This window comes from Alternaria novae-zelandiae, assembly GCF_023758075.1.
Source record: "Alternaria novae-zelandiae strain BMP 2774 chromosome Unknown scaffold_22, whole genome shotgun sequence".
Lineage (NCBI taxonomy): Eukaryota > Fungi > Ascomycota > Dothideomycetes > Pleosporales > Pleosporaceae > Alternaria > Alternaria novae-zelandiae.
The window spans coordinates 206,688-221,516 of NW_026056982.1; the positions used below are offsets into that span (position 1 = coordinate 206,688).

General features: G+C 51.1%; 2 protein-coding genes across 2 annotated transcripts; both read right to left on the reverse strand.

The window, feature by feature from the left end:
- Positions 1-3,507: 3,507 nt before the first annotated feature.
- J4E88_009052 (uncharacterized protein) lies at positions 3,508-4,761 on the reverse strand (the record flags this gene model as incomplete). The annotated part of the gene is made up of 1 exon (XM_049402657.1): positions 3,508-4,761. One exon carries the CDS (start codon positions 4,759-4,761, stop codon positions 3,508-3,510), a length of 1,254 nt encoding a protein of 417 aa, XP_049251512.1.
- Positions 4,762-11,813: 7,052 nt separating this feature from the next.
- Positions 11,814-14,497, reverse strand: J4E88_009053 (uncharacterized protein; the record flags this gene model as incomplete). The annotated part of the gene is made up of 5 exons (XM_049402658.1): positions 11,814-12,867; positions 12,919-13,701; positions 13,752-14,176; positions 14,350-14,375; positions 14,431-14,497. The coding sequence occupies 5 exons, from the start codon at positions 14,495-14,497 to the stop codon at positions 11,814-11,816; spliced, it is 2,355 nt and encodes a 784-aa protein (XP_049251513.1).
- Positions 14,498-14,829: the final 332 nt, after the last annotated feature.

Below are 14,829 nucleotides of genomic sequence, written 5' to 3' on the forward strand. Positions count from 1 at the left end.
CGACTCATAGCCTTTACTGGGGCAGAGTTACAGTGGACCTGTAGAACATCAAAAGAGTGCGAGTGCCACCACGTTAAAATACCGGCGCAACCACTCTTTCCTGTACTCACTGGAACAACGACTACGGACAGGATTCTAAGCATCTCTAAGAGCTGGAGTCAAATAATCGAAGAGTACTCAACTCGGGAACTGAAAGTTCCTGAGGACAGGCTCCCAGCTCTGAGTGGCTTGGCCAACAAATTCGGAACAGAAACCTGCTATACGTATATCGCGGGTGGATGGAAGGAGACATTGCTTTATGACCTAGTCTGGCAACGCGATATTGATCCGACTTCAAGAACGTCAACATGGCTTGCTCCGAGTTGGTCGTGGGTCTCGTCGCCTGGTGCTGTAAACTTTCGACTTGCGCGCCACTCATATCCCGGCTCTCGAATTGAGCACGCGAAGGTGATCGATTATCACTACGAGACTGCTGGTGACGGCCCATATAGCAGAGCTTTGGCATGTTCGTTGACTCTACAAGGCCATACTGTATCAGCTCTTTTGCGGCGGTCTTCTCACGATATCGAAACCTTTACAATCTGCATCGACGGTGCAATTTATTCGCCAAACACCGATAAACGGGCCACATGTGAATTCTCTGTTGATGCATCCGTACCACCCTACAATGCAAACGAAACCCAAGGCACTTCACATCAATCACAAAGTAAAACGTATGACGACGCTCTCGACCAAGAACGGGAGGAGCCGATTACGCTTCTTAGCCTTTACTCCATCTACCACCGCAGATACCTATATCACAATTTCTTAATCCTTGCAAGATCGGGCCATGATTCCAGCACCTATCGACGCATCGGTATAGGGTCAGGTAAGATGTATCGTGGACGCGGTTGCGAGCATGATTTCCCAAGCGAGGCGCAACATGTCAGACCATTTGAGTGGTTATCCGTTGGTAGCAAGGATAGTGGTCGAAAGTTCGGAGATATCGTGGAACAAGTCGTGAGCATCCGATAGTTCTGCGGCATGCTACAGTACAGTCAGCAGTGTCGGCTTACTCATGCTCAGCAATATTCGTACATCGTTCTTTGAGTACTCCATACGTGAGGGCAGTCTACATGATGGCCTTGCTGTTTGTCCAGACACCCATGGCAGAAGTCTTCCCCCGTCGCTGCCCACTCGTTACAATTGCTAGTGCTGCACCTCGCGGAAGGCATCGGCACCAATTACTTTCTTGGACGAAGTGGCTTGGATTTTGCGATTTGCAGTTTCTTATGAAATGAAAGCGAAGACGAGAAAATTAAAATGCTAGGTTGGTGGCGGGTACGGGAGTTGACATCCTAGAGAGGAGAGAAGGAGGGGGTAGAATGTCATGTGGCAGCCCTTTACACAGCCCAACTGACCCCGCATTAGCACTGCCTCATGTCTGACGATGTCGGTGCCCTTGCATATAGTTTACCGCGGCAGCCTCTCGCTAATGAGAAGACACGCGATATTAAAGAATATCGTTTTAATGGGGTTCTTGTACGTCGGATATACAGCAAGCCATTTCCCGGGAAGAAGGTCATTTATTCCGTGCGCGTGTACTATGTTCCCTGCAGCCCACCCCAGGCTCGTTACGTGAGGTTGCGACATTTGTGCGCAGTATCCTCAACGATTGCAACTTAGACTCTGACACTTGAAGTGGGTGAAAATACTTGTATGCTGCCACAAACAGAAGCCATCTAGACACAATAATATGCTAATACATCGTTTCATTCCAGCTGTATTGCTGCTTCAGTATTTATAGGGTGCTAGGCTCTGATGTGCTGCAGTTGACGTGATAACCGCCCAGATACTTAAGCTCACAAGCGAGAAGGCACGACTACGGATCATACAAGCGTACAGGATCTAGTCTCTCCTCTCAGGCATCTTCCTGGTATATAACCTGCTCCGACCCGTTCGTATAGCACGGTACCATCCGCGTGGGGAATCGCCTTTGGCCTGACCACGAGTATGTAATGCTTCTTGTCTTCAATCTCCATCGACCCTTTCTCGATGCCTAGCACAATTGCCATTGAGTGCAGAACCTCCGAATCCAGTGTATTGTCGAATATAACATCGTCCTCGTTCACCTTTGCAGCCGTGATATCAAAGACTTGTGCTGTTCCATGGAAAGCGTTGGGAGCTCTGACAGGCGAAGGTGACCACGGGGGTTGTATTACTTGCCAGTCATATTTACGCCATGTTAAGGCGAAGTAGTCGATTCCACCCGAAACTGACATCCAGGACCAAGACGGCACGCGTTCTCGATCGCTTGGAAATGCGATTGGTTTCAGTTGTTTGAAATCCTCTCCACGATGCCATAGGAGACTACGGTGAAGGAAGCCGCTCTTGTCGGGGTCGTCCAAGATGCCGAATCCGCCACGCACACCCATCGTGCGGAGAAGACGCTGTTGCAAGCCGCCAATGGCTGCCGGCCGGTCGTAATCTGCTGAAAGATCCAACCGAGAATACTGTCGATACAGCTCCTGAAACCTGAGAATGCGCTCACCGTATTTCGCCGGGTCGAAAATTCTGGGGAAGTCTGGGTCCCCGAGCAAAGCAGCGGATTCGCTAACGACAAAATTAGCTTCTATCGACCAACGGCTTACGCCAAATGAAATAGGAGTCCATCACTCACTTTTTCATTTTCACCATAGTTTCGCATCGAACGCCATGACCACATTCCCAATAGGTTTGATGCTCGGTGAAGAATACCGTGCGTCTGGCCAAGGCATGCTCTTGCAACACCCATCCACGCCTGTGCAGTGCGCCCTGTAGTACGTGACCACGGAAATCTTCAATCGTACTGCAAATATAGATCGTATCAACACTGCCATCTTTCTCGCAGTTCAGGGCGACATGCTCTCGTTTTGCTCGAGGCAGCAAGAACCCTGACCTCTGATCGGTGGCGCAGCTGGCGGCTAACACGCAGTAGGCACCACTGTACACATCTTCCATCCGCTTCGACTCAGAACTAAAGTCACCGTCTTCGCCTTGTACAATGCAGATAGAGTCGATCCATAGGTATTCCTTTCCAAGAGCGCGAGTTACCTTGATTGCATCTTGGAACGTGCAAGGTAACGCCGACAGCGCCATGCCCTTGATGTGACGAGTGAGGTTTAGTCGAGTGGTAGAGAAGGGTGGGGAGTCGCCCCAGCGATAAGAAAGCGCGATCCAGTCACCGATATTCCCAGTCCGCCCGTGCATCTCCTGGAGCTTGACATCGTGATCGCCATCGCTGCCAACGTGAATCAGACGAGTCGGCAGTCTGATATTTGTATTCGTCGCCAGCTTTGTATCCCCGGGAGGCTTACAAACAGGCTCGAAGTGCTTGTTATCGCAATCATCAAGCCAACCCCGTATCAAGCGAAGATGCAAATTCGTACCTGCCCCTGAGAGCTCAGGAAATCCGATTTGAATATCATGCGCACGGCCGCCAACAGCTATATTGGAGACAACAGTGAGCAAAAGATAGTCGTTTCAAAGTCAGAGCGGTGACTTACCATCGCTCCGTAATACGGTAAGTATCGGATGCTTCAAGCCTCTTATTCGTATAGCAGAACCCGCCCTTTGCAAGTGCACACTTTCACATCCTCCGTTCAATTTGTCGCGGCAGTTTTGCCATAGAATGTAGCACAGATCACAGCTCTTGGCCTCCGAATTTATTCGGAGTGTTTGTGTAGCATAGGAAATTGCAAACTCTGCGTCTAGTAGCCTTCCCTGAAAGTCTCTGCAGATGGTGCACAGCTTCGCTGAGGGCGGGGTTTCATGCGGAGCCATTCTGGTGATACTTTTCAACCGAGACGATTCGGTGGCAGCAAAGTCGTTATCGAGTTCGAACTCCCATTCCTCTGGATCTAAAGATGGATGCGCATAATCGACCATGTCAATTGCAGGGACGGGGAGAACGTCAGAGTACTCTCTATGGCCAGTAGGTACCGGTAGATGAGGCATGCCAATGATGTCCCCTGGTGCTGGTCTTGGCTTCTGGTTTTGGTACCAGTAGTGTTCACCTCCCCCGACTAGAGCTATTCGGAGCAATTCCGTCTCAAGCTCACTGGCACGAAATCTGGTCCGCGTATTTGATGAAGAACCATGAATGATCTCATGATTTGTGGAATCTGGTGTGGTGACGCTGATCAATGGACTGTCATCATGCGGAAAGGTAGGCATCCCGTTATCAGCTGAAGGGACCAGACCACCATCTTCGGGGAGCTCAACGATCAAAAGACCTGTACGAACGATTTGGAGGAGATTCCCGAGAGCGGTTTCACCTGGAAGGCACAGTCCGTCCTTCGCCATGTGCTCCATCCAGTGTTCCGCAACGCGATGGATTCGTGGAACCCTCTCGTGACTAATCTCGTAGAACATGTCAGAAAGACCGAAGTATCCTTGGTTACTGTTGTTGAATCTACAGAGCTCTTTATGGTCGTACAACAGCCAGATGATAAACTCGAGGATGATACAGCCCATACCCCATACGTCGTATAAGCGGGACCGTACATGCGGGGTGCCCTTAGGAAGAAGTGACTGTAGGCCAGTCTCTGGTGGTTCGTATCTTCTTGTGCCGTATTTTGCAGTTGTATCCAAGCGACCATGGCGCAAGGCGGTAACTTGCTTGTGACTCTTTGCCTCACCCCAGTCGCCTATCTTGAGCGTGCCGTATCCATTATTCTCCCGGAACCAGAGGATATTGCCAGGCTTGAGATCACCGTGGCGGTAGGAAACCTTGTCCGGCATGTAATGGGCCGCTGAGAGCGCTTTTGCTAATCCACAAAGTTGCCCTATCACCCACTGAACTAGCGAGGCTGTTCGCCTTGTTTTTTCATGTTGAGTCCAAAAGTCGCTGAGATTCCCGCCATCTGCCCATTCGAACAAAACATAGTATTCCAAATCCGCCGGAGTGCCGCGTTGGAAGGACGTGATAAACCGAACGATGTGTTTCTCGCCGAGTTCGTTCATTTTAAGCAAAGCGTCAACTTCTCTTTTCACATCGACTGCCACATTCTTGCCGCCTTTCCTGAAAGCCTTGACGGCGACCACGGAAGGCTCGGTATCGTACTGTGATACGCCGTTAGTCGGTAAATTCGAGTGAATCATGGACAATGAGGTGAGTTACTTGACGTAGTGAGTTCTCGAAATGGGCAGGATGAATAGTATACTTGTGTACTATGCCATGTGCGCCGCTGCTTTGTTGTGTGTTCTTCGTAATGAATGGTATGGGACAGCGGTTATCGAAATTGCAATTCTGATCATGTGCTGAAATGGTTGGTGTGAGGAAGATCCACTGGCTATCCTGGAATTTGCTGATGGCTTCCATATCCCATATACGTTGCATCTTCCTTTTTCCGACTTTTTTCCTATAGCTTCTTTGATGACTCTCAATTCGCCCGAAGTGATGGCACTTTGGTGAGTCTTCCAGCTCTTGTGCTGTACACTCTTCAACCGGCAAATGTTCGTCCTTGAACTGAGAAACCTTGAATAGTTCCATTGCCGCGTTGAGCTGTTCCAACCGTATATAGACTGCGATTAGGAAGACCTTCTGCGCGCTCTGCAGAATGTAGTCTGCGAGTGCTCTGTCGTGTTCACTAGTCCTGCTCGACTCTATACCCATAACTTCAAGCACGAGCTTGCGTCTACCACTGAGACCTCCTGCAGTACCCGACAATATGTTTTCGAAGGTGTCGCGTGGGAGAAACATTTTGGTCTCTGTTCTCTCAAATTTGCTGATACTCATGGAGGTCCGAAGCCTCTTCCATAGCGACCCAAGAGGAGTGCACTCGGCTTCGGAGTCTGACTGGGAGCTGTCTTCTGACGTCATTTCCATCGCATGATTGTCGTCGCTTTCATTCGCCTGGTAGCTGTTTGCGGACATATTTTGAGGGGTGTCTTCAGTCGTACATTTACTTGTCGATAGACTGTTATAGGTCCAGTAGCATCATCGATAAATCAAGACGCCAGGGAAACGCGAGTTCCGACCCGTCAAGGGTAGGCATTTAAGCTCCATCAGGACCTCGGGAACAGCTCTTGCGGCTCTTCGGCTCCCCTGGTCGATTGTTCGCTAAGAGCTGACATCGCCTCTACCGATGTGTAGAGCGCAATGGCCCCAACTGCCCGCTGAAGTCATCCTGCTTAGGAGGAGAGCCATCGTCTTACCGGAACCATCGAAGATGAGGCTCTGCTCAGCAAATCAGCGCGCAAGGATAAGGCTTTCGGATGATCCCAGACTGCTACATGCAGACATTCGTGATCAGGCGCGCATGTTCGATATTGTGGCTGGACTTGGTGTGCAGCTATGAGGTGTAAGTGGGTGTTGTCGGGGATGTGAGAAGAAGGCAGCGGCAAGGCAAATTGCTTAGGCGGCCTGGAGGCGGGACGGGATGCCCGTGCGGTGTCTGCGGGGTCGAGGCTGAACCTTGGAAGGTCCTCCTACCATACATGTGATGCAGCCACTACAGCTGACATGCCTTACAACCGAGTAGCCATGATAAGTGAGTGGAAGAACTTGATCTCGCGGCATCGTTTAGCCTGTCCAGTCGTGAATGCAGAAGACATGTCGATGCCTGCACAAGTGTCGAACAAACGGATACTTCGAAAAAGAGCTTGCCTAATTCATCTACGAAATACGCTGCGCTGCAGGGTGAACGAATAAAAGCGTGATTAGGTATAAGGATACGGAATTCTCTCCATTAGACTACAGCTGATGACAGGTGACACAGCGCGATGCAGAGCGACGTGATGCAACCTGCAGGAGCAGCATCAGTAACCGACATAGACAAAGAGAGCACAACCCTGCCATCTCGTCAGAGGTCTAGCAAAAATCGTTTGAGCTGGAGCGGTTTGATTCAAGGACCGGTTCAAAAACGTCACAGAAAGGTTCTTTCTGAAAGCGGGTTGCTGGCTACGACCCCTGGAGACCCAAGAGAAGAAGTGACCCCACGGAGAGCTCGCTCAGCTGTACTTCACTCGCCACCAGATATCGCAGAAAATGGAAATGCGACACGGGAAGAGATAGAGGAAACTACAGAAAGAGTATCTCATCAGAGAGCAGAAGACTTAACTCCCGGCGGTCTTGTTGTTGATGAGCATCGCCTGGGTAATCAACTTCGAATAGCTTTGATCTGCGAGCCATCCACCGATCGAAAATTCCTGCCAAAGGGCAAGTTAGACACGCTTGTTACGCCGGACTCGGTCGAACGTGAGCTATCAAGGGTGGTGTATCTTCCAACAAGATACTTGCGGCGCAATAGGCGATTAGCTATCGATATCAGAATCGACTTGCCCGCGGATAATAAGGGGGCGCGACATGGACAGGCGAGTCCAACTAACCCTGTCGCCACGGCCCAACTCGACATGCCTTCTTATCAACGGATTTTCGCAATCCTGCTGCTGATGCGTCGACCACGCAAGATATGGTCTTTTGTGAGAGAACGAGTCTGCGATGCTGACTTGCCTCTTGTTCTTCAACAAGATGTCCTCAGACTGCGGCGCTTCGGTGAAGCGCAACCGGTACTGAAGTGCCTAAAGAGATCGTACGATGTGAGTCAATTCGTGCTATACCAGTGGTGGGTTCTTGCGCCTTTCTTCCGTAGGCCAAACGGTAGCATAGAATCGCACTGCAAAGTTTCTGAAAACCACATCTTACCATTCACAGAATGGGACAACATTGGTCGCAAAGGTGGGTCTGGGCAAGTACACAAAGCTAAAGTTCATCACGATCATCATGCATTTGACAACAAAGAAGTAAGTGACCATTTGCACCGTCTTTCTCGTTGGCTAATCGCATGTTTAGGTTCTTAATAATATCGTTGCAGTGAAAAAGATCTTCATCAGCAACCGGGGTCGTGACGCCTTTCATGAATTGAAAGTACTGCAGAACCTGGGCAAGCAAGAACATGCGCACCGCCATCTAGTGAAATTACTCGCGACTTACGAGCAACACAATCACCTTTGCCTCATTCTTCCTTGGGCTGAGATGGACCTCGCTGAGTATTGGGAAACAAAAGATCCACGAACTTGTCATGACAATGCAGCACTATCTACCTGGTTGAAGGAACAGTGTCATGGCCTAGCTGAGGCGGTCTCCTACATACATCGATACAAGACGTTTTCGAGTACAACTATGCTTGGCAACATCACATTCGCAGTACCAGAGGCTGGAGCTGGGCGACATCGCTCACAATCGAATGGATCGATCAGGCAGCGGGACTTTATGTTGTCCGGCCGACACGGCGACATCAAGCCCAAGAACATCCTTTGGTTCCCCCGCGCATCTTCAGCGGAGTCGTCCAATACAGATCTGGGCATCTTGAAGCTGTCTGACTTTGGGAGCGCGCATTTCAGCGAAGAAGAAGCAATCTCGGCGCAAGATAAGCACACTGTTCCCTACACAGAGGCTTATCAATCACCCGAGTGCCAACTGCCGCACGGCAAACTCAGCCCTCAGTGTGATGTATGGGCACTTGGATGCGTGTTTTTGGAGTTCGTGTGCTGGTACCGTGGGGGACAGGATCTTCTAAAGGACTTCCAACTCGAACGCGAACGCGATTCTGGTAATAGAAGTTCTTGCTTCTTCGTCATCACGGAAGGTTTCGCGCAGCTCAATCCTTCTGTAGTCAAGGTCAGCGCATATCCATTAACACTGTAAAGCGAGGGCTGACGACTGGTTGCTAGATGCTTCAGAGGCTACGAGACGAGAGCGCGTTCAAACAAGAATTACTGCATGTTACGGATGTCGTCGAGGAAGGCATGCTTCTGATCCTCGATGACACGCCCAATGTTAGGCGCAACACTGGTAACACTGACATTACTGCGTCATTAGGCTTGCTCAGAGTAACACCGCAAACTGGGCATGGGCGACGAAGGAGTGTGGGTAATATCGCCCGCGACTTAGGCCCAACATCGCCTTCTTCGCAAGAATAGACGTCTATTCAGACCCGCTAAAAAAGGTCGGGTCTGGAAGCTGGGACGAGGCATCCGCGCCTGTGTCCGCGACTCCCGAAAAGGGAAATTGGAGGGTTACCGCGGTGTGTCTGGAACTGGGATTTGTGACTATCGAGGAGTATCGTGTATGCTCTTCAGCGTTTCCTGTTAAGGGTTCGCGCGACCGTCCTCTCAATGTGCTGCAGGTTGGGAGTTTGATGGTATCGATGCGTGCCAGCGTTTGGTAGGTAGCTGGGAAAGGTGGCCGGCAGGTCCAAGCAACGCGACTGTGCCGCGTTTTGTCTAGGTTGATAGTGATTGCTTTTATGTACCCAGCGTTGTCGCGTCGAGTCTGGTATCTACAGACACAGTGCTTGACGCGCCTTCAGTATTAGGACGAATGCGAGGGCGGGCTGGCTCTGTCCCGAGCACCCGAGTTAGCGCCTGGGCAGGGCTGTGCAGGCGCTTCGATACCACCATGTTGCAATTTGCCACCTATCGTCTTCTCCCAACCCACCACCCACCATTTACCATTTCTGTAGCCAAAGTGTTTCACTTTGCTATCTAGTCGTGATTCAAGGTGAAATGTGCATGGCACACCGTTGAGATGTTGTTCTTGGCGAAATCGCTGGCTGGGTATTGCGCAGTCCACGATTGATCCGAGTAAGCCTTGCTATCTAGGTGCTGTCGAAATACGTGCATCGGAGGCATACCAGATCACTGAAGAGGTGAGATTGGTCGTGTGAGGTGCGAAAGTATCCTCGATGTTTAAGCTCACAAAACGCGCAAACTTGACGCCAGGGCGCAGGCGCCGAGTATGCACGCCTGACGCTCAGCCTCGGCCATAGATAGGCGTTGGGGGCCGCTTACGCCTACGTTAGATACAGCTCCACCCTGCTGCATGGGAAACCTCACCCACGATCCGTCACACATCAACATCGTCATGAAGCTCATTTCCTTTGTCATAACACTCTACCAACTCTTTCTCATCATCAAAGCTGCTCCGCTAGAGCTCAAGAAAGATGAATGCACGCAACCCCACAGCTCAGAGGCGACCTGGGATTCCGTCGACAAATACACCATCGAGTTGTTCCAAACGGAAGCAACATTGCGACCAGAACCTAATCTCTGTCTATTCTACACGCGCGGGTTGAGCGAGACGGCGCGCCGTTACGCGAAAACGAGACCAAATGGGGAGTCTTCTATGACAACAATCTGGGTATTTGCATATTCGCTGCATAGTCTCTGGCTTCTGCTAAACAAGCACAGGATGTCTGGCCAAGAAAGTACTACAACAGCGAAGCCCGAACTACCAATCCACTACGCTGTATCATGAACAACGAAACCTGGCGGACACAGTATTACACCAACATGTCCAAAGCCTTCGCGTCGCTATGCAAAGTCTTTGCAACTGTCATGGACGCAAGTATTGGGCCAGGAACGGATACCCCAGGCTACGTGAACAAGGGAGGCCTTTGGTTCCAAGCAGAATTTCCAGTCCTGCAAGAGCAGAACAAAGTCCTCATGATAGACGCCATATCGCCAGATGGAAAAGTCGCCTGCACATATTGGACGAAAACGGATATTGTCCAGAACAGTATCCATGACAAACATGTATACGGACGTGGCATGGCTACGGGAAGCGAAGCATGGCTGGACATCTTCTCAGTAGCTGAGCACTCGTTACGTGAAGAGTGGCATATGGGCTTGCAGGGCAAGTAACATTTATGGAGTTCCAATGAACAAAGTATTAGATACACCAAAACACTCTCCCATCTACCTTCTTTCGGGTGCCCTATTCAACGCACCCATAGCTCGGACTCATCCTCCGGCCCAGTCCGCATTGTTCCTCATGTATGTCCGAATTTTGCGAACGTACTCGATAAAACCCCGAAAATACCTTAAAAAAGCGATTGTCATGCATACAATGCCCACTACGTAGCATTTCCGTGTAACTAGGGGCGCGCCGTCTAGACAGTTATATCGGGTCACCACGGCGACGATGCCCAAAGCCGAAGCTGCGACAGTGATAGCAGACCTAACTAGCGGGATAGCGCGAGCATTGTTTGATGGGACTGCATGTCTTTCCACGAGATATTCGGGGCCATTACTCAAGGCGCGGATGTTCTGCTTAATCGATCCCATGGCATCAGCGCGGACGAACCCCGGTCCAGGACGCTCATCCTTGAGCATATACCAGAATATACAGATCAGAACACCGTAAAGTAGTAGCTGATGTCCCAGCACGTAGAACAGTAACGAGGATATCCTCCGAGGTTTGGGGAGCTCGTGCGGGCGCGCTCGATCCAGATGTACCGCATACGCGAGGCTGAGTGAACCAAGCATGAAGAGGAAGGCCCCGGGTATGTAAAGATAGCGCCAATAGTGCCAGTTGTTTTGTACGAAGTTGTTGAGGGCAGCTTGTTTTGCGCTCAATGCGCTAGTTGATGGTGTGGTGGTACTCATGTTCAGGTGCGTGCCGTGGTGGTGCAAGTCGGCCTGTCTGAGTTCTGGTAGATATAAATGCATTTACCAAGAGTCTTGGTGGAGCGGAAAAATACCACATACCCGGCTTCTGAGCTTGGCGGTTACCATGTATTTCGGTGTACGTTAGTTGTACCACTGTTGGACCATGCTGTACGGGTAAGCGGCACCTTCCTGTCCAAATCACGATGCTAGTGGGCTAGTTACCCACTATGGCCAGTCAAAGTGCGTTTAGAAAGTTGACATTGCTCCTAAAGAGGAAACATTCTAGTAATGAACCAAGATGGCCGAGAACCTACCGCGTCGGTTTTAACGGAAGAGAGAGGTATACCATAGAAAGACCGTGCCCAAACGCCCAGCAGGTAACTTTCGAATACAATACTCACTTACATGATGGAGAAATTATTTGCCCAGCCTAGCGGACCAAAGCCCTCGAAGCCAGTGGACTGCGCGTTCTCATCATCACTTGCTTCCCATCCGAAGAAATTCTGGAGGTCGTCCAGGTTGAACATGGGCTGCTCGAAAGCAGTTGGCGCGCTGGGGGAGGAGTACATGGTCCCTACCGCATTCTCAGATGGTGTCGTCATGGCCTGGCCTGATGTTACAGTAGAAGAACCGTGACCAGTGGTGGGCGCTGAGAAAGGATAGCGAGTGGTAGCCGTACGAAGAGTTGAGGGTGAAGTTGCCGAGAGTATCTCCTCGACAGGAGGAATAACTGAGATGGCCGCATTTCGCTGCCTAGGAGTGCCAGCCATCGGTGCAGGCGCGCCGACAATGCGCCGTGCTTCATTTTCTGATGGATCCTGAGGCGCAATGTAGTCAGCAGAGTGACCACGAGCCAGACTGTCGCGTACAGTCTCCAACCAGCGCTCGGAGGTGATACATAACGATTCAGCAAGCGGGTACATGAACGCCATCTCCCGTAACGCCTGGTTGTTGTACTGCACTAACTCGACTGTACGACCAATCACAGTTCCTGCGTCGGGCTTTGATACGTCCAGAATCCGAGCGATATAGTAGAGCATGATGCGACTACTGTTGTAAACGAATGAAGGCAGTATGGAGTCCGCAAAGTGTTTGACCCCGTGTTGGAGTATGTGTGAGACTAGGACCGACATACGCTGCGCATGCTCAAAGCAGACGTCTTGCAGATGACTTACAAACGCTTGTCGATCAGTAGGGAAGACGAACGGCTCCTGGTTTTTGAACAGATCAGGGAGAGCGATCCTATGTACGTCGCACATAACGTGATGGTACATGCAGTGGATGAGGAGGAGGGCACCTAGCTGATGTGTCTCGCGCCGAATGTAGATGTTGTCTGCGGAGAAATCTAGCCAGGATGGCAGGCTTTGTTTCCACGACTGTATGTCCTCAATGAGGACGGCGAATCCTGACTCTGGAAGCCACGGCGGTTGTTCTTCGTCCATGTGCTTCACAAACCTAAGCCAAGTCAGCAATCAAGACTCGCGAGCTGATCCTAGCCACACTCACCGAAGAACACGTCGCCAGATACTGACAATGCGCACATAGTACGCGGCCATGCCCAGGTTATCCGCCGGCTTCTCTGGAATGTCCTCCGGAGACATGAGTTCCAATAGTGTGCCCCTCTCGAGCCGCTCCGTAATACACGGGATCTGTAGTGAGAACTGACGCTCGTTGCACGGAAGCTGAATCTTGAGGTCTCTTTCATTGAGTATAGTGAGGTGGTCGACGCCACTACCAGCCCAGACATCAATCATATAGCACGCCCACATGAGTCTTCTACGCGACTCTCGCACAGAAACCTCGTTTGGACTTCCTCCTAATTCCTTACAAAGCACATCTGGTGACACTTCATTGTTGAGCTGTAAGGCATGCGCCATACGTATGACAAGGCCGGTAAGAAGAAAAGACCCAGCATAGTTGCCATTGCGAGCTTCCTGGTCGTGAAGCAAGACCAAGACCTTGAGTTTGGTAATTGAGATGGTGCTGTAATCAGCGAAGAACATCTCTTCCGCGACTTTAGCCCACTGGCTTCCGGCTGACTGGATCAGATCTTTCGTCAAGGGCGAGAACGACTCACTGTAGTCGAGAGCGTAAAATCGAGCACCCAATGCACACATTATGTGCAAGAGGGCTTGATCGGAGGCATCCACGAGCTGTCCTTCGTCTAGCATTCGAATGAACGAGGGCTTGTGCTCGAAGGCGAACACGCGGATGGGGTGGACGTTGTTGAAGTAAGCATCTAACAACGCATGAAGTTTGATTCTGGGTGGCAGCTGCTGGGAAAACAACCTGTGCGGATTCGTAAGTTGGATGCACGCCAGTAAGATCGTAAGGCATACCATAGTAGGCCCGGCGGACACCCCGCTACAGCAGGCTCGCTATTCGACAGTGAGCCGAGTATCCTAGAAGGCTCTCGAGAATCCCGGGGAGTGTGTGGCGGTATCATAACGGAATCGGCGTGCGTGTCTGAGGCAGGAGTCGCAATGCTCTGTACCCAGGCTGGCTCCACCTGCTCAGCATCGTATACACATGAGGTTCTGCGCTGCTGGCATCTTATGCAGTTCGGTCGTTCGCCGGAGCATTTGACTTTGGAGTCTCGACAGGGAATGCAGGATCGAAATGTACGTTTACGCTTGATGCCTACAACAGGCTCGTACGCCGTGCTTGGTCTCTTCGCAGCAGTGGAAACACCGCCATTCTGCACACAGTCCAGCTGTAGCCTTTCGCAGTTCAGGCAGCCGTTTGGGCGTTCATCGCACTTGACCTAGATGGTTGTCAGCTACGTTGGGCCCTGATTTATGGTTTTCCGGATATCCTAGGCCCCGACGCCAGAACTACGACCATCACGACAACCTGATGGTCGCTCGCCGGATACCCATTGCCTTGGTATGGGTATCTAAAGAGAGGAATGATATACAAGAGACCATGAGATCCTACCTTTCTCGCACGGCAAGTAGCGCAGGCTGTCGAAACTCTGTTAGTACACCTATCGTCATATAAAGAGGCCATGTCGCGTACCGTTGACTGGTCTTCTGCGCTTCTTAGCAGCAGTCTCTGGGACGGCGGGCGTTTCCGGCGACTCCATGTATCGTTCGGTTTGTCGCTCGGGATGTCGCGTCGTTCTGGAGTTGCGAAAGAGCGACGGCGGCGCGACGACGACCCAGACTTAAGGCGAAAAATGACGTGCTAATCCGTTGGGATTGGCTCAAAGCACGCGGCCTAATAGTGGGGTCATGCTGTGTTCGGGCAGGTGCGGATCGCATTCCCCCACGAGCTAGCTGTTTACGGGCCTAGCTCATGTGTACCCTTTCCCTGAACCCCGCAATTAAGGAAGGCCAACTCTCAAAGCAGACGATATTTGGCTTATTTCCAGTGATCTAGAAGGGGCACGAGACCCTTATAGTGTTTGCGGCTCAA